Source organism: Heterodontus francisci, chromosome 8 (assembly GCF_036365525.1).
Source record: "Heterodontus francisci isolate sHetFra1 chromosome 8, sHetFra1.hap1, whole genome shotgun sequence".
Taxonomy (NCBI): domain Eukaryota; kingdom Metazoa; phylum Chordata; class Chondrichthyes; order Heterodontiformes; family Heterodontidae; genus Heterodontus; species Heterodontus francisci.
The window spans coordinates 83,050,234-83,075,843 of NC_090378.1; the positions used below are offsets into that span (position 1 = coordinate 83,050,234).

At 42.1% G+C, this 25,610-nt stretch overlaps 1 protein-coding gene across 2 annotated transcripts in view; it reads right to left on the bottom strand.

Annotated features, from left to right (window-relative positions):
* keap1b (kelch-like ECH-associated protein 1b) overlaps positions 1 to 25,610 on the bottom strand; it is a 46,387-nt gene that overhangs the window by 8,988 nt on the left and 11,789 nt on the right. For both annotated transcript variants that reach the window (XM_068037536.1, XM_068037537.1), the window contains 4 exons: positions 16,008 to 16,693; positions 12,206 to 12,887; positions 10,769 to 10,974; positions 8,087 to 8,263 (listed from right to left, as the gene is read on the bottom strand). In XM_068037536.1, coding sequence (XP_067893637.1) covers positions 8,087 to 8,263; positions 10,769 to 10,974; positions 12,206 to 12,887; positions 16,008 to 16,554 — 1,612 coding nt within the window. In that variant the 5' untranslated portion in view covers positions 16,555 to 16,693. The remainder of the gene's footprint in view (positions 1 to 8,086; positions 8,264 to 10,768; positions 10,975 to 12,205; positions 12,888 to 16,007; positions 16,694 to 25,610) is intronic.

The window sequence follows — 25,610 nt, forward strand, 5'->3', positions numbered from 1 at the left end:
TGGGACATAAAAAAGTAACTTGAGTTGTGCACATCACTCTGCAGTCTCTACACAGCAACACCACTAGCAACAATTAGACATAACAGCTTAGCATTTGCAGTATACTTCCACAGCCATTAGCAGCAGATCCAAAAATTAGCAGCTAACCAGCAATATTACTGAAGCAGCCCTCATGCTGCATAAATATCTTGCAAGAGGTAGCCTGTTTTTTTTTTATTTTGCTGTTGTGATCAGAGTACACAAAAGTGCTAATACTTGCCCCACTGGCTAAAGAAGCATTCTTGCTGTTCAGACCTTTCCCAGTCACTGGTACCCAGAATGTGACTCCAAACATTAATCTATCTTTGTCTTTTAGGTGGTAATTAAACTGCTGTGCATTCACAGCATTTTCTGGTTTCATTTCAGATTTACAGTAGATACTGTTTTTGTTTATCACAGTAAAATGGTCAACATCTGATTTTAGAATGGGTGCACATGCTGCTGTAGAAAATTGCCCTGCAGCAGGAACACTTCAGCAGCAGTTCTGCAACATAACGAGTCTACATTCGACTACAGCTTGTGCCTATTTAACTTACTACGTCTGAAAGCCACAGGCAACGTCAGATACTTCTGTCACTTTGGCAGATACTTATTTTTCATGCATGTGCCTGGTTTATAGAAGTTCCCAGCTGCAATACATTGTTCGTTAAGCTGAATGTTGTTCCAGAATTTCAATACAGCCAAGACTTCCACAGCCAATGGATCACTAGCAGCAGATCCAAAAATCAGCAGCAAGAGTATGCAGTGAAATTTAGATTCAGCAAACTCTCTTGATGCCTTAATTCCCTAAGTGCACCGTGTGGTATGTACTGAGCTAAGCAGACTGGGAATGCTTCCGGTTCAATTTTTGATTGATGCAGTCAGACAATCTCAGCTGGCACACCAGTCGGAGCAACAAATAGCCTCAGCATTCTTGAATCGGGAGTGTGAATGAAGAGGCCTGCTCAGTTTGATGCACCTAACTGCTATCCTCAGGAAAGTGCCCATCTGGGGATTTAAACAACAATAGGATTCAGTCTCCACAGGCACATAGTCAGCCAACACTGACTGTGTAGACTTACACATGAGGAAAGGCCACTTGGGTGGGATACTGGAACAATCACAAATTAGAGACGAGTAGAAACAAAATTACTGTTCTGTGAAATGTTAACTATCCACTTATTAATTGGTACAGACAGAATCAATGGAGAAAAGGGAATTGAATTCCTAGAAATGTGCAAAGGACTCCTTCCTCAAGCAGGAGGTTAGATATGTTACAAGGATTGAAACTTTGCTCAATCTGATTTGAGTAATGAAATAGATCAGGTGAATAAGCTAAATACAGCTAATCACCACACTAACTACAATATAGGTTTAAGATCCAACTAGAAAGGGAAAGTTCAATACAAAAACAAGACCACCAGACTGGATTATGACCCATTTTAGAAAGATGAGGAATGAGCTAGCTGAAGTAAGGCAAGATGAAAAATTGGTACAGAGGACTGTAGGACAACAGGGTCATGTTTTAAAAAAGACAAAAGATACAGAATAACTGTATTCCATTAAAAGAAAGGAAAATACTGGTCATTTTCAGATGCCATTGATAAATAAAGTTTAGACATCGGTCTTTACTTAAAAAGAGAGAGCAGATGAATCCTGAAGTGGCATTATATGAGTGACATTATGATAAATTTTACATTAGTTAGGTTAAAGGATGATTAAGTGCCATGGCACGATGACGGAGGGGATGAGGGAAGAAATTGACAAAGCTGTAGAAATTACTTTTCAGGACTCGACTGAGTGTGGATGTGTACTGAAGGACTGGAGTGGCCAAAAAAAAAGAGATGGAGCTAATCTGGGTAGCTGCAGGCCAATTAATTTAATATCTGTGGTAGGGAAAATTTTAGTCTTTAATTAAGGATGAAATTACCACCTCTCTTGATAGAGAAAATAGTTAGTAGTCCACACAGATTTCAGAAGGAATGGCCATACTTGAGAAACCTCACATTCTTTGAGGAGATAACTGACATGGTAGATGGTGAAGTGCAGTGGATGTAGCAAATATGGACATTAGAAAAACCTTTAACAAAAGTACCACACGAGACTACCTGACATCGGTAGTGGGGAAAATTCTAGAGTCCATTATTAAAGGTTTTATAGCAGAGCACTTAGAGAACAGTGGTAGAATCGGGCAGAGTCAGCATGGATTTACGAAAGGGAAATCATGCTTGACAAATCTACTAGAATTCTTCGAGGATGTAACTAGTAGAGTTGATGAGGGGGAGCCAGTGGATGTGGTTTATTTGGACTTCCAGAAGACTTTCGACAAAGTCCCACATAAGAGATTAGCATGTAAAATTAAAGCGCATGGGATTGTGGGTTGTGTACTGCGATGGATAGAAAATTGGTTGGCAGACAGGAAACAAAGAGTAGGGATAAAGGGGTCTTTTTCCGAATGGCAGGCAGTGACTAGTGGGGTACCGCAGGGACTGGTGCTAGTGATTGGTGATTTAGATGAGGGAACTAAATGTAATATCTCCAAATTTGCAGATGAGACAAAACTGGGTGGGAGGGTGAGTTGTGAGGAGGATGCAGAGAGGCTTCAGGGTGATTTGGACAAGTTGAGTGTGTGGGCTAATGCATGGCAGATGCAGTATAATGTGGATAAATGTGAGGTTATCCACTTTGGTAGCAAAAACAGGAAGGCAGATTATCTGAACGGCTATAAACAGAGAGGGGAATATGCAGTGAGACCTGGGTGTTCTTGTACACCAGTCGCTGAAGGTAAGCATGCAGGTGAGGGGGAGGATCTTATAGAAACCTATAAAATTCTAACAGGACTTGACAGGGTAGATGCAGGAAGGATGTTCCCGATGGTGGGGGAGTCCAGAACCAGGGGTCATAGTCTAAGGATATGGGGTAAACCTTTCAGGACTGATATGAGGAGAGATTTCTTCACCCAGAGAGTGGTAAGCCTGTGGAATTCATTACCACAGAAAGCAATTGAGGTCAAAACATTGTATGTTTTCAAGAAGGAGTTAGATATAGCTCTTGGGTCTAAAGGGATCAAAGGATATAGGGCGAAAGCAAGAACAGGTTACTGAGTTGGATGATCAGCCATGATCATATTGAATGGTGGACCATGCTTGAAGGGCCGATTGGCCTACTCCTGCTCCTATTTTCTATGTTTCTATTACGAGAAGAACTGGGGGGGGAGGGGTCAGAAGAGAGAGAGAAAACCGGATTAAAAATGGGTTAGAAAGGAGAAGGAAGGTTAAGGGTAGTTTTTCCAAAGTTTTTGGAAGTGGGTTTTGGTGTCCTACAGGGTTATGTTCTTGAGTCACTTCTGTTCACTGTGTATGTCAATGATTTGGATTTGGGCCTAAAGAAAGTCATATCAAAAGCAAACTTTGACATCAGAATAGAAGTACAGCTAATTCTTTGGAAGACCAAAGGAAGCGGCAAAGGGCCATGGACAAGTTGGGGGAAAATAGGCTACAAAGTAGCTGGTGGAAATCACTGTCAGGAAGCGAGAGGTGATGCATTTTGATTACTGCGTCTTATCCAATTATTTTCTGAAGAGACCAGCAGGGAGAATGAAAGAGCAGTTTGGAGAGCGAGAGCAATGCGAGACCAGCGGGCAGGATAAACGAGCAGCCCGGAGAGCGAGAGTATAGCGAGAGCACAGTGGGCAGGATAAAAGAGTAGCCCGGAGAGCAAGAGCACAGTGGAGAGAATAAAAGAACAGCCCGGAGAGCGAGAGTATAGCGAGACCAGCAGGGAGGATAAAAGAGCAGCCAGGAGAGCGAGAGTATAGCGAGAGCACAGTGGGGAGGATAAAAGAGTAGCCCGGAGAGCGAGAGCACAGTGGAGAGAATAAAAGAGCAGCCCGGAGAGCGAGAGCACAGCGAGACCAGCAGGGAGGATACAAGAGCAGCCCAGAGAGCGAGAGCACAGCAGGGAGGATACAAGAGCTGTGAGGAGGGTTCAGAGCAGACTGACAGCGTTTGAAAAAAAAAAAAATCAAAGTGTGACAGCACAGGAAAGCAGGTAAGTGATTGGCTGGTGAGTATTCTCTTTTTCTCTCTCTAAACTAGCGTATTCTTTCAAATTAGGAGCCGGGAAATTAACAACCTCAATCAGGGAGAGTATAACAATGAGTGAATTAATAACAGTAGTAGCACAAAGCAGGTCTAGAGGCATTAATTAAAATTAATAGTTTAAACGAGGTACCACCTAGATTCTAAAAGAGGGAATAGAGGTTTATTTTAGAAAATGGATGGACAGCTTTGACCTGCTGCTTGCAATTCTAATGCCACGTAGGAACTCTAGGCCACTTCATATATCTTGGGCGACCAAGTGTGCAGGAAGTGTCTCCAGCTGCTTCAGCTTGAGCTCAGGATTTCCAAGCTCGAGGGGCAGCGGGAGTCACTGCAGAGCATCAGGATGCAGTAGAGTTTCCTGGATCGTACTTTCCAGGAGGTGGTCACCCCACAGGCAGTAAGAATTCAGGATAGTAGGTGGATGATCATCTGGAAGAGTAGGAAAAAAAAAGGAGGTACAGGAGTCTTCATGGTGCGTGCAATTCCCAAACAGGTACTCAGCATTGGAGACAGCTGGGAGTGACAATACCTGAAGGAGTGCAGTCCAGACCATGGCACCAATGGGCAAGGGACTATACAGGAGGGAACAGCAAAGTGTAGAAATGTTGTTGTTATAGGAGATTCCATTGTCAGGTGGACAGACAGGCAAGAGTCGGGCATGGTGTGTTGCCTCCCTGGTGCCAGGATAAAAGGAGATCACGGAGAGGGTGCAGAATATTCAGTGACTGGAAGGGAGTGAGCCAAAAGTTGTGGTACATGTTCAACTACAAAGAGGGCAGGTATTGAGGTCCTACGGTCAGATTTTCAGGAGCTTGGGAGGAAGTTAAAGTAGGACATTGAAGGTAGCAATCTCTGGATTACTCCCAGTGTCACGTGCTGCGAAAATATAAATAGGAAGATAGGGAGGATCAAGCATGGTGCAGGAGGGAGGGCTTCAGGCATTGGGAGCAGTTCTGGGGCAGAAGGCACCTATTCTAAAGGGCTGGGTTGCACCTCAACAGGACTGGGACTGAGGTACATTCCAACAAGGATGAAAAGTAGGGGAACCAAAAGTAGGGCTCCTTAGATGAGGGAGAAAGAGATTATGATGAAACAAAAAAAAAAGTGTATGGTGCATGTTAGGTGAATTCTTCAAGTAAGAACCAGGGCATGTACAATAAGTTGAGAGGGGAGGTGAAGAGGAAAATAAGACTGGCAAAGAAAGAATGAGAATAGAATGGCAGTAAATGTAAAAGGGAATCCAAAAATCTTCTACTGGCCTGTAACTAGCAAGTGGGTAGCAAGAGGTGGAGTGGGACCTATTGGGGACAAAAAGGGTAATATATGCTTAGAGACACAGGGCAAGGCTAGAATACTTAAATGAGTATTTTATATAGGTGTTTACTAGGGAAGAGGAATCTGACAAAATATCAGTAGAAGTGGAGAGAGTAGAGACAATGGATAGGAGTAAAAATTTAAAGGGAGGAAGTACTGGAAAGGCGGGCTATGCTGAGGGTAGATAAGTCACTTGGTCCGGATGGCTTGCATCCCAGGTTGCTAAAGGTAGTGAGAGTGTAGATATCAAACGGGCTTGCTATAATCTTCCAATCTTCCCTAGATATGGAAGGGGATGGGGGGGGGGGGGGGGAAGAAGAGGGGCAGTGCCAGAGGACTAGATAGTGGCAAATGTGACACCCTTAAATCAAGAAAGGGTGTAAGGACAGTTAGTTAGTTAGTTTCAGTGGTGGGTAAGGTTTTAGAAACAATAATCAGGGGGAAAAAAAAAAAAAATCAACAGGCACTTGGAAAGTTACAGTTAATTAAGAAAAGCCAATACTGATTTGTAAAAGGCAGATCATGCTTGACTAATCTAACTGAATTTTCTAATGAAGTAACAGAGAAGGTTGATGAAGAGAATGCGGTGGATGTTGTCTGTATGGATTTTAAGAAAGTGTTTGGCAAAGTACAAAATAAAGGCTCATGGAATAGTAGAGTCAGTGTCTGGTTAAAAAATTGGCTTAAGGACAGAAAGCAGCAAATTGTGGTAAATGGTTGTTTTTCAGACTGCAGGATGGTAGACACTGCTGTTCCCCAAGGGTCAGTGCTAGGACTACTGTTTTTATTGTTATATATAAATGACTTAGATCTTGGAATACAGTAAAATAAATTCAAAATTTGCAAATGATACCAAACTTGGAGGTGTGGCATACAGCGAGGATGATATGAACCACCTGCAACAGGACAGAGATAGGCTAGCAGAATGGGCAGACAAGTGACAGATGGAATGTGCACACTGACAAGTGTGAGGTGATTCATTTTGGCAGAAGGGATAGGGAGAGGCAATATAGACTTAATGGCACAGTTTTAAAGAGTGTACAGGAACAGAGGGACCTTGTGTGTATGTGCATCGATCTTTGAAGGTGGCAGGACATATTGAGAGTCATTAGTAAAGCATATGGGATCTTGGACTTTATAAATATAGAGGCATTGAGTACAAAAGCAGGGCGGTTATGCTGAACCTTTATAAAGCTCTGGTTAGGCCACAACTAGAGTACTGTAACCAGCTCTGGTCGCCACACTTTAGGAAAGATACAAGGGTCCTTCACAGGGTGCAGAGATTTACCAGAATGGTTCCAGGGATGGGGGATTTTAGTTACAAGGTTACATTGGAAAAGCTGGGGTTGTTCTCCTTGGAGATTTGATAGAGGTATACAAGATTATGACAGGCTTTGACAAATTGGACAAGGAAAAACTGTTCCCATTAACTGATGGTACAAGGACTAGGTGACACAGGTTTTGAGCAAGAGATGCAGGGGGAACGTGAGTAAGAACATTTTTTTTTTTAAACGCAATTGATAATGACCTGGAACTTGTTGCCCACAAGGGTGGTGGAAGTGGAAACAATGATTTCAAAAGGAAATTGGCTTGGGACTTGAAGGAAATAAACTTCCAGGGTTATGGGGAGCGAGCAGGGGAGTGGGACTGACTGGTTTGTTCCGCAGAGAGCTGGTATGGACTCAATGGGCCGAATAGCCTCCTTCTGCGCTGTAAATGACTCGAATGCACTATAAGAAGGTTCACTGCTGTGGATGAGCAGAGGGACTTGCGGGTACAGGTTCATGGGACATTAAAGGCAGCACCTCATGATGAGGCTATAAAAAAGACAAGCGTAAGAGATGTAGAATATAAAAGTGTTCTTAAAATAAGTAACAATGAGCCTATATAAAATCTTAAGACCCAGTTAGTGTGCCCAGTTTTGGCTCCACAATGTACAAAAAATATTGAGGGTTCAGAGAGGGTACAACACAGATTCACTAGGATGCTGCCTATCATAAGGCAATACAAATACAAAGACAGACTTGAAAAATTGGGACTTTCATGAGAACAATGCAACATGCTAAAAATGTTTAAAATTATTAAAGGATGGAACATAATCAATAAAAGCAGTCTGTTCCTAGTAGTGGAAGGATCCACAATGAGGGGCCATAGATACAAGATTAAATACAAGAGATTTGAAAGGGAAGGCAGTAGAAACCTCTCTATACAGAGAGTTTAGAGGCTGCGGAATTCACTTCTGGTTTAATGACTGAAAGGAAACCATGTTAATATTCAAGTATAAATTGGATAGGTGAAGCCATGTGGGGACAGGATGGGCAAGTGTGATTAGGTCTATTTACTCATTTGGAGGGTAAATGCTGACATGGAGTGGTTAGGCAAAGTGGCATTCTGTGGTGCATCTCCTATCTATGTAGCCATAAAACCAAATACCAGAAAATTTAAAGATAAAAAAATAAAAGTTCAGATTAAGGGAGATGACATTCCTGCCATAACCACTCAAAGCAATTCTGGGCACAAACACTCAAACTAGACATAGGTCTCAATGTCAGGGACCAGGGCTTGGTTCAGCTTGGAGGCAACCTGCCTGGAGAAGTTGGACCAGGAGTGCCAAGAGTGAGGAAATAAAAAAGTTTAATGTTGCAACTTACCAAGCACGTAAATTTTGCCCTGATAGACAGTTACTCCAAGAGCACTGCGCTTGTGTTTCATTGGCACTATGCACGTCCATCTGTCCATTTCGATATCATATTGTTCTACACTGTTCAGTTGATTTACACCATCATATCCTCCGATTGCATAAACACAGTTATTTAATGCACAGATACCTAAACAGAAACACACAAAGTCCTTTACCATAACTCAGTTTCATAATTCTACATGCTCCACATTTTCTTTTTTCCTTTTTTAAAGGCATTGGTTCCATGAACATGGTCATTCCTCCTGTACCTCAGTCATATGACTATTATTCACCTGTTGGCTGAGGCAATGAGAGCTCGACAGGCTGTTCAATTGTAGTGGTGAAGCATCATAGCAGAGCTCGATTTTGTCCTCACCAGACAGTCACAAGCACTTTACTGTGCTTATCAATGGAATCTTATCAGGTGTAAGAAACGAGGCCAATCTTCCCAAAGGTCTAGGGCATTAATCCCAATTGTAGTGTTCCTCCCAATGCCCTGGCTTAGATCAGGCAGAGAACCTAGGATTTTTTTTTTTTTTTTAAAACATTAATTTATTCAACAATGTCTTACATTTTGTATTCTCCTGCAAGTACTGTCTAACATTAGTATGTTTTCAGGAGAATAAAATGACACATGGTACATTTAAGGACATAATGGGAACCATGTTTTGAGGCTCAGGGTAATTTGGTGGCATCCTTCAGGTTAAACTAGTCAGGTAGAGAATCCTTGATGACCGTGGGGGTGAGGTTATCTGGATTGTGAAGGTTTCCAGGTATGGACTCTAAAACTGCTTAATGCTTCCAGAGCTTCAGACGAAATCAGTGTATTCTCCATTCCAACCAGCATACTACTCGTGTGTTAATCATATTTGTTGTGGTATGTGGTAGATTTAGGGGGGTTGGGGAGCATGTGGTGTGGGAAAGACAACAGGGGAAATGCATCTTCTTGCTGTGAGTGACAGCTGCAGCAGCTTACAAGTTTCCAGGAGAGCTTATCCTCCAGGGGACCAGTCAACCAGGCACAGGCCTGGGTCTACAGGTATTCAGTGTCCAGTCATATTCTCTATTCCCTCCCAGACTGCTGCCAGAACAGCTGAATGCAAGGGCACATCCACAGAATGGGTGTAGCAATTTGCCTTGCTGACTGCAGCCACTCCAACACAGTATGATTAGAACAAGTCAACATGGTTTTTACTAAAGGGAAATCCCCGTCTGACAAATTTATTAGCGTTTTTGAGGATGTAACTAGTAGGGTAGATAAGGAGAAACCAGTAGATGTAGTATATCTGGATTTCCAAAAGGCATTTGATAAGGTGCCACACAAAAGTTTAATTGGCAAGACAGGGCTCATGGAGTTGGGGGTAATAGATCAGCATGGATAGAGAATTGGTAACAGACAGCAAGCAACAAGTTAACATAAACAGGGCATTTTCAAGTTAGTAGGCAGTAAATGGGCGGCACAGTGGTTAGCACTGCAGCCTCACAGCTCCAACGACCCGGGTTCGATTCTGGGTACTGCCTGTGCGGAGTTTGCAAGTTCTCCCTGTGACAGCGTGGGTTTTCGCCGGGTGCTCCGGTTTCCTCCCACAGCCAAAGACTTGCAGGTTGATAGGTAAATTGGCCATTATAAATTGCCCCTAGTATAGATAGGTGGTAGGGGAAGTGAGGGAAGGTGGGGATGTGGTAGGAATATGGGATTAATGTAGGAATAGTATAAATGGGTGGTTGATGGTTGGCACAGACTTGGTGGGCCGAAGGGCCTGTTTCAGTGCTGTATCTCTAAATAAATAAATAGTGCAGTGTCACAAGGATCAATGGTGGGCCTCAGCTATTTACAATCTATATTAATGACTTAGATGAAGAGACAGTAAGTAATCTATCTAATTTGCTGATGAATCAAAGGTAGGTGGAAAGGTAAGCTCTGGGGAGGAGAGAGAGAGGCTGAAAAGAGATATAGACAGGTTAAGTGAGTGGACAAGAAGATGGCAGATGGAGGATAATGTAGGGAGGTGTGAAGCTATGCACTTTGGTCTTAAGAATAGATTTAAGAAAGGATATACTGCACTGGAGGCAGTGCAACGAAGGTTCACTAGATTGGTCTCTGGGATGAGGGTGTTGTCCTATGATGAGACACCAAATAAATTGGGCCTGTATTCTCGACTTTAGAAGAATGACAGGTGATCTCATTGAAACATATAAGATTCTAAAGGGCATGGATAGGATAGACACAGATTATTTACACTGGTCGGGGAATCTAAAACACGGAGGCACAGTCTCAGGATAGGGGACCAATCATTTAGGACTGAGATGATGAGAAATTACTTCACTCAAAGGGTTGTGAATCTTTGGAATGCTCTACCCCAGAGGGTTGCGGATGCTCCATCGTTGAATATATTCAAGGCTGGGAAAGACCGATTTTTGGTCTCTCAGGGAATCAAGAGGTATGGCAAGCAGGTGGGAAAGTCAAATTGAATCCCAAGATCAGCCACGAATGTTTTAAATGGCAGAGTCGGCTCGATGAGCCATATGGTCTACTCCTGCTCCTATTTCTTGTGTTCAATTCCACACTGAGCTGTGCATTTAGCAATTGTGCCACGAGCTTTTTCCTTGGCCCCAATCAATTTTAAGCTTGGATTTTCTCCGATCCACTCACCTGCTCCACTCCTAACGGTGTTCATTGGTGCAATGGTGTTCCATATATTGTCTTCAGGATGATAGCACTCTGCTGAATTGAGACGATTTGTTCCATCAAAGCCACCGACTGCATACAGAAGACGATTTACAATCGCAACACCAACACCAATTCTGCTGGCTGACATCGAAGCCACGAATTCCCACTGGTCCTTCTCTGGATCATATCTGTAATACAGATGCACTGTTCTAAATATGCTGTAAACATAGCACACAGGCAACAAAGGGCAATGTATCACTATTGAGTTTTACATTAACAGGTATCACTGGAGAGCATAAGTGATTAGGAATAGTGTCTGAACTTGGAAAAGCAGGCTACAACTCGAAGACAGATAGTAGTTTGGGAGAAAATTAGCCATATTTAATGAACAGGGTCAGAAAGAGGACACCGAGTCCATAGAAGAAACTGCCAAGTTAAGCACGGTACAGGGAAAAGGGGGGAATTATTTTAAGATATCTATATTTTTGCACTTTTATCAGTGTGTGTGTGTATATATATATATTATATATATATAAAAAAAGCACAGTATTTTTTAAAATTCTTTCATGGGCTGTGAGCGTTGCCCATCCTCAATTGCCCTGGACAATTGAATGGCTTGCTCGAGAGGGCAGTTAAGAGTCAACCACATTGCTGTGGGTCTTGAGTCATATGTAGGCCAGATCAGGCAAGGACTGCAGATTTCCTTCCATAAAGGACATTAGTGAGTCAGATGGGTTTTTATGACAATTGATGATGGTTGCACAGCACTATTACTGAGACTAGCTTTCAATTCCAGATTTTTTTTTAAAATTATTAATTATGGAATTTAAATTCCACCAGATGCTGTAGTGGGATTTGAATTTGTGTCCCCAGGGAATTGGCCTGAGCTTCTGGATTACTAGTTCAGTGACATTACCACTACGTCACCATTTATAACTATACTTCAACACTGTTACACATGTAGATTTTATGATCCAGCATAATAACCTTAGTGTCAATCAGAAAATTAGGAAGAATAGACATTATGCAAACTTTGTACCTTCAAAAGCAAAATTTATACACACTGGTGTTTTTCCTTAGCAGAACTGAATGATAGTTAGCTATTGCAAGACACTTAGAATTATGTACACAATCAAGAGCTACCAGAACAGAATTTGCATCAGCATTTGAGTGTTCCAGGTCAGCATAATAAATTTACATTTGAGTTTTCCTGCCTTTCCTTCATGGCATGATGAAGGGGGTCATGCACTAGGCGATGATGTTCTTTACTACACAAATAAAGGAGTTCCCCCAGTGTCTACTGGTGCGAGTGAGCAGGAATGGGAGACCCTGCAATTGGGCTCAAGACCCTAGGGGGATAAAGAGAGAAACAGCAGTCTTTTTATTTTAAAATTTATGTTGAAATGTAGTGCAACAAACCTTTCTACAGAATTGTGATGGATGCAGCCTTCAGATCCACCGACAGCATAGATCATTCCATCTATCACTCCTCCTCCAACTCTGTTCCTGGGAACATTCATTGGTGTGCAGGGGGACCATTGATTGTTCATAGGATTATAACAGTCCAATGCATTTGAATCAGTGTTGCCATCTGGCGAGTTGTTTCTTCCTCCTACAGCATACAGAAGTCCGTGAACGGTGCAAGCAGCTAAACCGCTCCGAGGCATTGGCATATCAGTCAATCGGATCCAACAGTTCTCCAAAGGATTATAGGCTTCCAGAAAATTCAGTGACTGGCGGAAATAGCCTCCTGCTGTGTACATTAACTGAGGAACGTTTGATGATCTGCAGGGACAGGCCTTGGTCGGTTTGTGCAGTGTCAGCTCTTTAAAGACTTCCACGAGGTAATCCTTACACTTGGAGTCCATTTGGAGTATTTCGCACTTCTGCAGTTGTGTTTTCAGGAAGTTTGGGGTCAGAGAATGGCACCTCACTGCATTCAGTAACGCATGGATATATGGATGCCTGTTCTCACAGTCATATTTCACCCACTCTATACAAGCGTGGTAGACCTCAGATTCACAGCGCACATTCAATTCATCTCGGCTAATCAGGCTGACCAGCTGGCACTGCGTGAGGTTGAAGAATTCCTCTTGTTTTGCTACCTATCAGAAAGGCACAATAGAATGTTGCTCTTGCTTGAAACCAACACATTATTTTTAATGTAATCAACTTTCTTTAATATTCAAGACACATAATACCAATACTGTAAAAACATGAGGACATCAAGTTTGTGAACCAAAGTCCTAAAGTTAAAGGAAAAATATTCAAGCCATATTCTAAATAAATTAATTTGTTTCCAATTCAAACAATACAAGCACACATCCCTACCACCAGTCTTGTTGTTTAAGATTTTTGTTAATCCAAACCAAGACAGATTTTAAAACAAACTCAGTGAAGCAAATCTGTGAGATCTCATTGAAACATATAAAATTCTTAAGGGTCTTGACAAGGTAGATACTGAAAAAATATTTCTCCTGGCTAGGAAATCTAGAACATAGGGTCACAGTCTCAGAATAAGGGGTCAGCTGTTCATGAGGAGAAACTTCGTCACTCAAAGGATTGTGAATCTTTGGAATTCTCTATCCCAGAGAGCCGTGAATGCTCAGTCATAGAGTTTATTCAGAACAGAGGGTTATAGATTTTTGGGTATGAAGGGAATTATAAGGACATAGGGAATAGTGCGGGAAGGTGGAGTTGAGGTACAAGTTCAGCCATGTTCTTGTTGAATGGCAGAGCAGGCTTAATGGGCTGAATGGCCTACTCTAGCTATACCTTAAGTTCTTATATATTTCAAATGTTTCTCGACTCATCATTTTTACCCTTTAATTGCCAAGCCACGGAATTGGGGAGAGGGAGAAGCAGCGTTATTTAACATAGAACAAATCTTTGTCAGAGGCATTACTTTCTGTTCACCTTCAACCCTCCCATACCTTCTAACCACTCAACGGAGGGGGCAGGAATGATTTGGATACTTCCAGGTCTCTGCTGTAAACATTTTGAAACCAGTCAGTCATCAGGCAGTGTGCAGTTATGTCCGTTTAGGGAAGTTCCTTGCCTGCTAGAACTGCTGAGCTTTTACACAACTTCAGGGCTCAAAGAACTCAGCTCCTATAGATTGCTAGTAGAATGAGTTAGTGCTCAAGCCAAGGAAGCATTACAATATAAATTTTCAATTTAAAAATAATTGGGGGATGCAGAGGTGCAGCAAGTTAGACATGGTCTTGCACCTCTGGAACTTAGATTTGAATCCAGCCTTAGCCTAATAGGATGGAGACTTGTGTGAAATTAGTTTTTTCTGTCTCAGTCCAATTGACAGTAAGTATGGTAACCATCTCATAAACTGCCCTAATTTCACACTATTTTATAAAGGAAATAGACCACCAGTGTAAGGGTGCTCTTCTGAAGTTGGCATAAATGTAGTTTGCTATAACAGAGCAAAGGGAGTATTCCATTAATATTAATCCTGTGACTGACAGGACAAACACTGGACACAAAATAATAAAAACTGTTCCATTTCCAACAATATCTCATCTTGAGCATTGAATGAATGGATAGATTTATTATATCCAACTGGTAGATTTCATAAAACTGCTCACGTGGAATAAGTTTAGAATTTTCCATGAAAATCAACTATTGCAAAGTGAGACAATTTTCTTTGGTGCCTTATGTACATTCTTGCATCCGCCTCCTTAGCTTATTGGTCTTTTTTTTCCTTTCCCTCACATTAAGATTTATTTTTAAACCTTATTCTATGGTTCCTTAACGTTACTGAAAATTTTGTTTTGGCACTTCAGTTTATTTTGACCCATTTCTTTCAGTCCTCAGTGTACAGTCAGCTTTCTAAACATTGCTCCAATTTCAGAATCATCAGTGGCTGGCACTCAGTGGGAGGGGAGTGCAGCTCAATCGGAGCATTTAGAGAAGTGGGAATGGAATCAGAAAGAGGCAGCAGTGATGTTGCTGAATACGGGGGGGATGCATGTCCAGAGGACCAAACAATATTACCAAAAAAACAAGCTTTAAAAAAAAGGAGTAAAATTCAAGTCCAAGAGCAGCAAAACTTGTATTACTGGAGGTAACTCATTTCATTGTTTTCAAGCAGAACATTGGAATTTAATGGGCATTTAAAAATATTTTTTGCGCATGCAATTTGGGTTATAGAGGTTTTTTTTTTACAATTTGTTTATAATCAGCTGGTTGAAGAAACAACATGGCCACTCCAAGAAATTTGAAGAAAATGTTTAAGTATTGGTTTGTTTCCCATATGTTGCCATTTCTGATTTATAGTCATTCCTAACTGTGCATATTTTGGAAAATCAGCATGGTTAACCTGGGAGTGATTGAATGAGCCAATCAGAAAAATGTTTGAGAAATGAATTTTCATGTGACAGACACATTTAATTTGCCACTCTAGATGTGATACATGTGCTCTCCCAAGATATATTTATCTTGCCTGTATATCTGTAATACTGTACTGAGCTGCCAATGTTGCTGAATGGTCATTGGTCACATGACATCACAATCCCGATTTCATAAGAATACAAAACACAGGTTTTTAAAGGGTATATTTTCATTTAAATTTAAAGCATTTTTAAAATGCTATTTTTCTCCCAAACGACCAGGTTCTGACCACTCAGCTTCTCTCTTCTTCCTGACCAAAATCTCCCCTTCAATGCTCAGACGTAGAATGGGGTCTCAACCCATTTACAGCCTCTATTTCGGACCCAAATCTTAGACTATTTACCATTCCCCAACCCAATGCCATTGCTCAGGTGACTACTTCACTGCTTGGCCCATGCACCAATTACTCATGAGCCAAACCACAAGAGAGTGCACAAATCAATATTGAAAACTTACTGATTAGCCTTGCTTTAAACACAGATCATTGGAGCACAAACACCTACAATGACAATCTCATTGGCACAATAAAAGATAATAAAAAGATAATAGAACTGTTTCTCCAAAAAGGCTATGAATGTTGGGTCAACTGAAATTTTCAAGACTGAGATTGATAGTTTTAACAAAATTATTAGGCAAGGGTAGCAAGGGATGTGGAATAGCCCGGATAAATGGAGCCAAGATACAAGTCAGCTACAATTTAGTTGAACAGCAGAACAGACTCAAGGGTTTAATGGCCTCCTCATGTTCCTATATTCCAAAGAGCAGCACAGAATCTCAATAACCAATCCAAAATTAAGGAGAATTGCCAATATTGTACCTACCTCACTAAAGTGCAGGTATATATACTCTCTGGCCTTTTCACTCAACTCTTGGCAGCCAATTTCCTCAGCAAATGAGGCGATACCAATGGCATTACTGGGATCCAATTGCTCCACTAGGAATTTGCAGCATGCTTTAACGACGCTATCTATCTGGTACATTACTGCTCCGTTCATGACGTGCAGCACACATTTCTCTCCCACTGTAATACTAGCAGTGTACGCAAACTCGATCAAACGTTGCATTACTTTAGGGTGTACCCCCACAATAGGTATAACTTCCATTCCACACTCTTTCAAACCATTAGTAAACATGGCCTTGAAAACAGGGCTGCAGGAGGCAAGCACAATCTTGTGTGCAACAAACTCCTCCTCCAGGGCATTGTGCTTCACCCGGAGTGTCACATCACAGAGTTGCTTGTTTAAGCGTATCTCGTTCATTATTTTAAAAGCCTCCACTGTGTGGCTTTCTAGTGTGTAACTGAAGTAACGGCTAGCATTCTGTGATGGCATCACTTCCACCGTGCACTCAGTTGTCATCGACATTTCTCCAATCACCGTGCGCAGGTCATTGCTTCTCAAGAAAAGCAGAAATCAGTTGCATATTGGAACGGTTACATTTCACATCTATTCAGGTTGGGTCCATCCTCAACTCCGTTTGAGAATAAGTCACTTTCTTGGGCATCTTAGGGAAGAGAAAATAGGAGAATAATTAATTTTTATGAGCAAGAGAATGTCATTAAGTCAAACAAGTCTATTCTTTTAACATGATTAACCCACCTACCCATGCACAGCATATTTCTCTATCCCTCCTTACATCAGAAATAAATTTAGTTGCATCTTGAACCCATTTATACTTTCACCTCAATGATCTGCTCTTGTAACGTAATTCACAGTTCTTTTATTCTTTGAATGATAAAGGTCTACCTAACTACTTCTTACTCCCAATTTAATTTTTTTTTTTAAATTCCCCTTTGGTGTTTAAATCCTTTGCAATAATTTAATTTACCTTTAATTATTCCTCACCTAAAATTCTAAAATATTCTTGCTCCTCAGTTGCCTCGAGTAATAATACCCTTCCTAGAATTTGATCTCTAGAATTCAAGATGAAATTTGAACAATACCATATGTGATTCAAGCATCTTAGGTTCAGGACTGTGCCTGTATTGCCCAATATCTAATTCGAAGATAATATAACCCCTTCTGATCTGAACTAGATGTTGTTTCTTTAGCATCAGCAGTCACGAGCTTCTAAAATCTTACAGACTTAGACTAGTGAGATGAGACTCAATGAGAATCATTAAACTGCTTTATTTTACATGCAAATGAATGACTCGTGTTCTATACGACAGGGAAGCACTTCCTTCATTTGATCTCACTTCTCACCTACGAAAAAAAGAGAAAAAATAAACTACCCTCCACCCCCCGCGTCACCACCTTTTCTCAGGCTAACTTACTTACTTTCGCATTACTTTTCTTTCTGGGCACCTTCTAGCTGGAAAATTGACTTCCTGCATTATGGATTTCAGTGCTAGACCTAAATCATCCAGTCTCTTGTTTAAAATATGATCGACTACACAAGAATCTCTTCCCTACCTCAGGGTATTCAGAGAGGATGGAAGAGTGGGGGGGCCCTCAACTCCTTCCTTATGTAGGCATTCACCAATAGGCTTGTCAACTAAACGAACTACCTGCTCTGACAAGAGTACATTCTTAAGAGACGCAATGATAATTTTATTCTTGTGAACCTAGTTGGGGTTGTTTGGGTTCAGTGGTAGCACTCTTGCCTTTGAGTCAGAAAGTTGAGAGTTCAAGCCCCAATCCAGCACAAAAAATAATCTGTCGCTTCAGTGGCAGACTGAAGGAGTACTGCACTGTGAGGTGCTATCTTTCAGGTACGTTGTTAAACGGAGGTCTCATATGCCCCTTTTGGTTGGTATAAAATATCTTGTGGCACTATTGCAAAGCAGAGGAGTTTTCCCAGTCTCCTGGTCAACATTTAACCCTCAATTATCAGAGCTGAAAACAGATTATTAGATCATTTATCATTGCTATTTGTGAGATCTTCTTGTGTGAAAATTGGTGGCTGTTTCTCCTTAAATTACAAGTAACCCAACACCAAAAGTACTGAATTGGCTGTCAATCTTTGAGATATCCTGAGGATGTCTTTGTTTGGTCAGAGATGGGATAAAAAAAATTGCAAAATGTTCCCCAGCTGTTGTAAACGACAATAGGTATAGATGCCTCACTAACACATTGAAGCTCCTTAGGTTTCATGTGCTGCCACCTGTAATTTTCTTTTTAATTCACAGTTTTAAAACAGAACCCTTAAAATACAACTCATTCTCCACTTCTCTCCATGAAGAAATACCAATCAAGACTCCAAAAATTTGAGAGGATGCTACACATAACCTCTGCACCCCATGAATATAAGCAGTCTGTTCTGCTGATTACTCCATAATGATCCCTGCATGCATGTATGGACAGGATACAATGATGTCCATACGAAGGACGTATGGAAATGAGGAGACAGCACCCGCCATCCAAAGCCCAGCAGGGAATCAGTGCTGATGGAGGCTTAGATGGAGGAAAGAAAATGTGAATTACTATTTAGTCTACAGGTGCAGGAGAAGGATACCTTCTTCAGAGAGAAGTTGCCATCTAAAGCGTGTCCTAGGTTGCTGCCAAGAAATGATTCCATGCAGAAAGAACAGTCTCCTTAAAAGTTTACAAAAAGCAAATAAACATTGTAATGAATCAGCTGGCTCATGGATGGGGGCTACTATGTTGCAGTATTTCACTTGGAGAGAAACAAAAGTTGTCTTGTTCCCTTCCCACAACCAAATATTAGGAAACGGCACTCCTAAATCTTCGTAGAAAATTGGAATCCCTTTTTAAACTTCCTCAACTCAACAGTTCAGCAGGTAAATACACCATAGGGTGCTACAGTGAGTCACAGAGACCAGAAAAATCATGACTTTGATCCCAGTTTGCACTTTTAGCCACACCAGTGATGGGGCTAATACAATTAGCCTCAATGCTCCTGGTCTAGGGAGAGGGGGTTGGACAGCCCATGATCTGTTGTCTTTCCTACAAGCGAGTGTGGATTTTAGGAACGTAGAAGATCACATTAGGGTATGACATTCCCAACTGTTGAATATTTCACCAAATTTTACTATTCAGAAATGCATAACGATCTTCTGAAAAAAAGCACAGAAGGGTTACTGGCAGCTGTGGAATGAATTCACAACATAAGTCAGCACCTTTGGGAAAGGAGGAGGAGAAGAGATAATGGGAGTAGAAGTATTTTCTTCAGTTTTCCTAATGACTCAGGATAATGTTTGGCACTAGGTCATGCAGAGGAAAACATCAAGTTTTATGCTGATCGTCAGCAGGCTACTTAACAGTTTTATCCTACTGTTGTGACCAGGTGAAGCAGGGGTCTAGGGCTCCCCTCTCAGCCTTTGCCTCGTTTGGCCATAACAGGGTTTAATTTTTAAAACACTGTTTTAAGTTTCCCTTCAGTGAATCCTTGTTCACCGTTCTCGAATTGTAATGGCAAAGAAATCAACCAGACAGGCTTTCTTAGATTTAAACAGGAAAGGTGTAAGTTTATTAACCTTAAAACTCTAATAATTCGGTTAAAACTACTAGAAATACATGATGCAACCATGCTAGCATGCATATGCGATAAACACATGCAAATAGACAGAGGAGGAGAAAGAATTAAAGGAAAGAGGTTTGAAGTAATATGCAGTTCAGTTACTCATTTTGAGTTGGATGTGGAGTCTTTGATTGCAGTTAAATCTTGCTGTTCTCATTGGGGCCCAATGCACACTTTCAAGCTTGTTTCGCTGGTGTTCTATCTTGAGGCTTGAGTTGCTTCAGAGACAGAGAGAGACAGAGAGAGACAGAGAGAGACAGAGAGAGACAGAGAGAGACAGAGAGAGACAGAGAGAGACAGAGAGAGACAGAGAGAGACAGAGAGAGACAGAGAGAGACAGAGAGAGACAGAGAGAGACAGAGAGAGACAGAGAGAGACAGAGAGAGACAGAGAGAGACAGAGAGAGACAGAGAGAGACAGAGAGAGACAGAGAGAGACCTTCTTTCTCTGTTGTCTTCAAATTGCAATCTCTTTTCCAACTGTTCTGTGAGCAAAATTCAAAACTCCAAGTTGGCCAGCAGGTTAGCCATGTGACTAACCCCTTATTTGGAACAACCGCTCCTGTGGTTTGTGGATTCCAAAGCTTTCAGTGAGGTTTGGTTGGGGGGGGGGGGGGGGGGAGAGGGGGGGCCAGGGGGGGGAAAAAGAGGGCGTGGTGTACTGTTGTCTCTTACCCAGACAAGATGGGGATCACTGTTGCCCAGACCAACCTCTGTTAATTGAATCAGCAAGCAGTTCCCGTTGTCTTTTCCTAACAGCCTTTTAGAATGCAAAATCAGCAGTCATGTTTCAGTGGCCTTTTGAACCAAGCTATTTTCTTCAGTCCAGTGACAGTTTAAAATTAATATTCTATATGACAAAATTAATATCTCTCATTTTGGCAGGTGTGGTTTTCATGACACCTCCACATCCAGCAGAATGAAATGCAATTTTAGAACAGCATTTCATTTAAAAAAAAGGAAAGTACAGGAAAATGCAGATGCATTTCTCTCATTCATTCTGAAATCCTTGTTATAGCCTGTCTTTTTGTGGTAGCAGTGCTGCTTCAAACTGCACTTTTTGGCATCCAAATAAACATGTGATTTTTGGGGAAGTTTTTCAGTCTACACATTTCCATGACGGCCTAGGGCGTTTTCGTTCCTGTTGAGTTCTGCAGGGGCGGGGGGGTTAGATTTAATTAGCCCTGGCATGGAGTTCCGCTCATGGGAGTCGGCAGTTGGTGGATCCATTCGGATGTCTCTTTCAGTGCTTTGATGAGTCATGCAAGGCTTTTCACCTTAGGGGGTGGTTGGTTCCCTTTTCTCCTGATTGTGGGGGTGGATTCTTTGCTAGTCTCCCCTTTGTCCTCTGGGACACTCCTGCTGGCAAGTATTTGTCCAGATTCTACTGCACTCCCCTGCAGCACTTCACAAGTCTTCTGCCCTCTTGAAAACTTTCTTTGTCTCTGCAGGTTTCTGCAAATGCTGTTAGCAACTCTGGTGGGGTGCTTCTGGTGTCTGTATTTACATAGGAGGATGTGGGGTCTAGTTTTTCAAACATTTTGGGGTTGGCTGACTGGACAGTAGGGGTTTTCATCTGGGAATCCTCTCGGATCCCCTGTAACTGGTCCTCTTTGCCCCTTTTTCCCCTTACCTCCCCAACTTTTTTGCCAACGTTGTGCCTGCCTGTCCCCTTTTGTCCTCGGCAGGGGTCCCTTACAGTTCACCAGCCGTCTGCTGGAGGGTCCTCCAAACACTGATACAGGACTTAGCGGTGCAGATTTCACTGTAGGTTGGGGTTTCCCCTCAACCTGGCACATGTGGCAACACCTACAGTACTCCACCACATCTAAGTGGAGTTTTGGCCAGTCAAACTGCTATCTTACGCAGGCTTTAGTTTTTTTTGTATACCAACATGTACAGCCACTGTAATCTCAGGGGCCATTATTAATATCTCTCTCCAGTACCTCTGCGGCACCACTAACTGGTGAACCTGTGTCCATTCTTTATCCTCATGTCTGTGGGGAGAACTCCACTTCCTCATCAGTACCTCATTTTTTAAATAGTAGCAATCAGAGACTCCCTCTGCTTCAATTTCAGTCTGGGCAGCCCCCTGTGCTAACTCTCTCAGTACTGGGTCGGCTCGCTGAGCCTCAGCTAGGGAAAATCAATTTAATTCATTCCCTGGGTCCTCTAACTTTCCAAAGAAAGTCTCAGTTAGACGGACCTCATGGTCATCTGCCTGCAGTGCCAATTCAGTCTCCTCTGGGGGAGCTGGCTTGATCATGGCACGATTCACTACACATGCAGGTGACCGTCTCCTGCCACTGCCCTGTCTCTCTAACCTCCTGCTGTCTCTCTTTCACTACTGGGGAAGCTACCACCGTCGCCCCCACCAGATCTTACCTAGGAGCAGGTTGACCCCATCCACAGTCAAACTAGGGACAATCACTACGGTCACTGGTCCCGAAACTAGGTCGCACTCCAAGTGCATCCGATGTAAAGGTACAGGCATACACTGCCCTCGAATACCATTTATGATCATTCTGGTATTTACCCCACTCTCTGGGGGAAAGGTCAGGCCTTTTCCCAGTAAAAGGGATCTTGTGGCCAGTGTCCCTGAGGATTATTATGGGCTTGCTTGCCCCACTCGAGGGGTATGGGGTCACTCTCCCTCTAGACACAAACTCCTGATAACCATCAGGAATCCTATTAAACTTTCCTGCACCTACAGCAGTAGGTTTCCTGGGCCTTACTACTGCTGCAGTTAAAGCCAGCGCTTGTTCAGCTGTGTTTTCCATCAGGGTCCTTTCTCCTTTACTGAGTGGGTGCACCCTGATTAACCCTACAGGCTTTCCCCGCAGTTTCCAGCAGTCAGCTCTTAAATGCCCTGCTTTACTACAATGGAAGCATACAGGTCTTCGGGTTTCACTCCTACTTATAGCACCTTCCTTTTTGGCTGAAGGAGGGCCCCCTGTGTCTGCTGCTTTTCTCTCTCTCCCAGGACTTCTTGGCTATCACCTTCCCACTCTTTGTCCTTTTCACATTTGTGGAGGTGACTAGGAAAGGTTTGCCCCGGGGAACCGAACATGACAGCAAATTCATCAGCCAGAACTGTGGCTTGCCTGGTTCTATGAACGTTTTGTTCCTCTACATGTGTCTTTATGGAGAGTGGGACAGAGTTTTTAAATTCCTCTAGCAGAATTACATCTGAGGTTTTCATAGCTGAGCTGCATTTTAAGAACCCTCAACCACAGGTCAAAAGCCAGCTGCTTACTCCTCTCAAACTCCAAGCAAGTTTGATCAGTTTGCTTCTTGAGGGTTTGAAACTTCTGGCGATAGGCTTCCGGTACTAACTCATATGCCCCGAGGATATCATTTTTTGTCAGTTGATAATTTGATGAACTCTCATCTGGCAACAGGGAATAAACCTCATGGGCTTTTCCTGTTAGCTTACTTGGCAACAGAAGAGTCCAATTCTCAGCTGGCCACCTTAACTGCCTTGCAAGTTTCTCAAAAGATACAAAAAATGCTTCCATGTCTCCCTCATTGAATTTAGGGATCCATTGGGATAATTTTAACAATTCCGTACACAGTCCAGCACTTGTATCTTCCACACTTTCACTGGGGTTACTCTGTCGCCCGCTAGCTAACTCAAGTCGCCTCAGCTCTCTTTCCTCATGTTCCTTCTGGAAGGTTCTTTCTTTTTCTTTCTCCCGTCTCTCTTTTTCTTTCTCTCTTTCCCCGTCTTCCAATTCAAGTTTCCTCTGTTCCAACTGTATCTTTGCTAGCAATACACTGTCGGATTCGATTTCTAACCCTGTTTCTGATTCTTCAGATTGCAGGGAAAAATGGTTGGCCACTAGTCTTAGGAGTTCAGACTTTCTAGCCTTGGCACGGACAGTGATCCCACACTGCTCAGCCATTTTTTTCAACTCTTCCATAGACAGTGCTTTTAACTCATCCCAAGTTACTTCACCCTGGCTTGGGGAGCTACTGGCTTCAGTCGCAGACATGTTAGTATTCTAGCACACACAACCACAAGAAAACTTGTATTGAAATCTTTTCTCTTTTTTTGATTGGGATCAACTTGACTTCCCACTTCCAATTTCTCATTTGTCTGTGGGTCCAATCCCGGACTCTAGCCCTCAAATTTCTGTTACAACCAGGTGAGGCAGAGGTCTAGGGCTCCCCACTCAGCCTTTGCCTGGTTTAGCTGTAACAGTGTTTAATTTTTATAACACCGTGTTTAAGCTTCCCCTCAGTGAATCTTTGTTCACTGCTCTCTCATTGTAATGGCAAAGAAATCAACCAGACAGGTTTTCTTCGTTTTAAACATGAAAGGTACAAGTTTCTTAACCATAACACTTTAATTTGGTTAAAACTACTAGAAATACCTGACCACGCTAGCATGCATGCGATAAACACACACACACAGATAGAGACAGACAAGGGGAAAGAGTTAAAGGGAAGAGGTTTGAAGTAATATGGAGTTCAGTTACTCGTTTTGAGTTGGATGTAGAGTCTTGGATTGCAGTTAAATCTTGCAGTTCTCGTTGGGGCCCAGTTCTCACTTTCAAACTTGTTTCGCTGGTGTTCTATTTTGAGGCTCGAGTTGCTTGTGCTTTGAGAGAGAGAAATACCTTCTTTCTCTGTTGTCTTCAAATTGCAGTCTCTTTTCCAATTGTTCTGTGAGCACAATTCAAAACTCCAAATTGGCCGGCTGGTTAGTCACGTGACTAATCCCTTATTTGGAACAACTGCTCCTGCGGTTTGTGGATTCCAAAGCTCTCGGTGGGGGTGGTGTAGCGCTGTCTCTTACACAGACAAGATGTGGATCACTGTTGCCCAGACCAACCTCTGTTAATTGAATCAGTGAACAGTTTCCATTGTCTTTTTTTCCCCCAATTGCCTTTTAGAATGCAAAATGAGCAGTCATGTTTCAGTGGCCATTTGAACCAAACTTTTTTTTTTCAGTCCAGTAACAGTTTAAAATTAGTGTTCCACATGGCAAAATTAATATGTCTCATTTTGGCAGGTGTGGTTTTCATGACATATCCTTAAACATTCATCAGTAAACACAAGCAGGAGCTCTGGCTGATATATTCCCTTGCTAAACCCAAGATGCTGAAGCCATTATAGCACCAGATTCCTTCAGCTGAGCAGCTAGCTTTAGCACAAGAATTGGATCTGGTCCATGTGACTCAGTAACACACCATGTGTCTTATTTATCAATAATCACGGGGAGCCTCAAAACAATTTGTTTTTAAATTTGAATTTATTCACTTCAGTTAGTGCAAGTTGTATTGACATATCAGAAAAGCCATTTTCATGGCATAAATCCCATTTCAGGCAAAAGACACACTTTCATCTCTGATGCCTACATTTAAAACCAATCCAGAATAGGTTGCAAGACACTTCTCTATTTGTAGGGATTCTATCTAAAATGAGTTTGATGTGCCACAATCTTAAAAGATTACTGATGTAGGAAATGAAAGTAACATACTGGCAAAGGAGAGGGAGGTGCCACAAGAGAGAAAGGAGGGAGGCGTGCGTACAAGAGAGTGAGAAATGCACAATAGTCTCAATTAAGGTGATAGGTTGGAGGAAAAATAAATCTGCAAGAAACCCTAATCATTCTGTTGGCTTGCTGGAAAGTAAGCACGTGCAACAAGAACAGGACAGGAACAGGGGTGTGGTGGGGTGATGGGGCATAATTGGATGTACAGGACAACTAAACTACGCGTATCCCAGAAGTAATATTCTCGATCAAGTCCCTTTCCCAGTCTTAACATCTCTCATCTTAATGTGTACAAAGAAACAAGTCAATTTTTCCATCTGATTAATATTTTTCCCCCTCTCATTTACTGATGTTTGTCCTGAACTTCTATTGCCTGAGGAATGCAACCTGTTTATCAGTGTTTACACCTGCTACCAAGTTATTATTCCCCACTTAAACA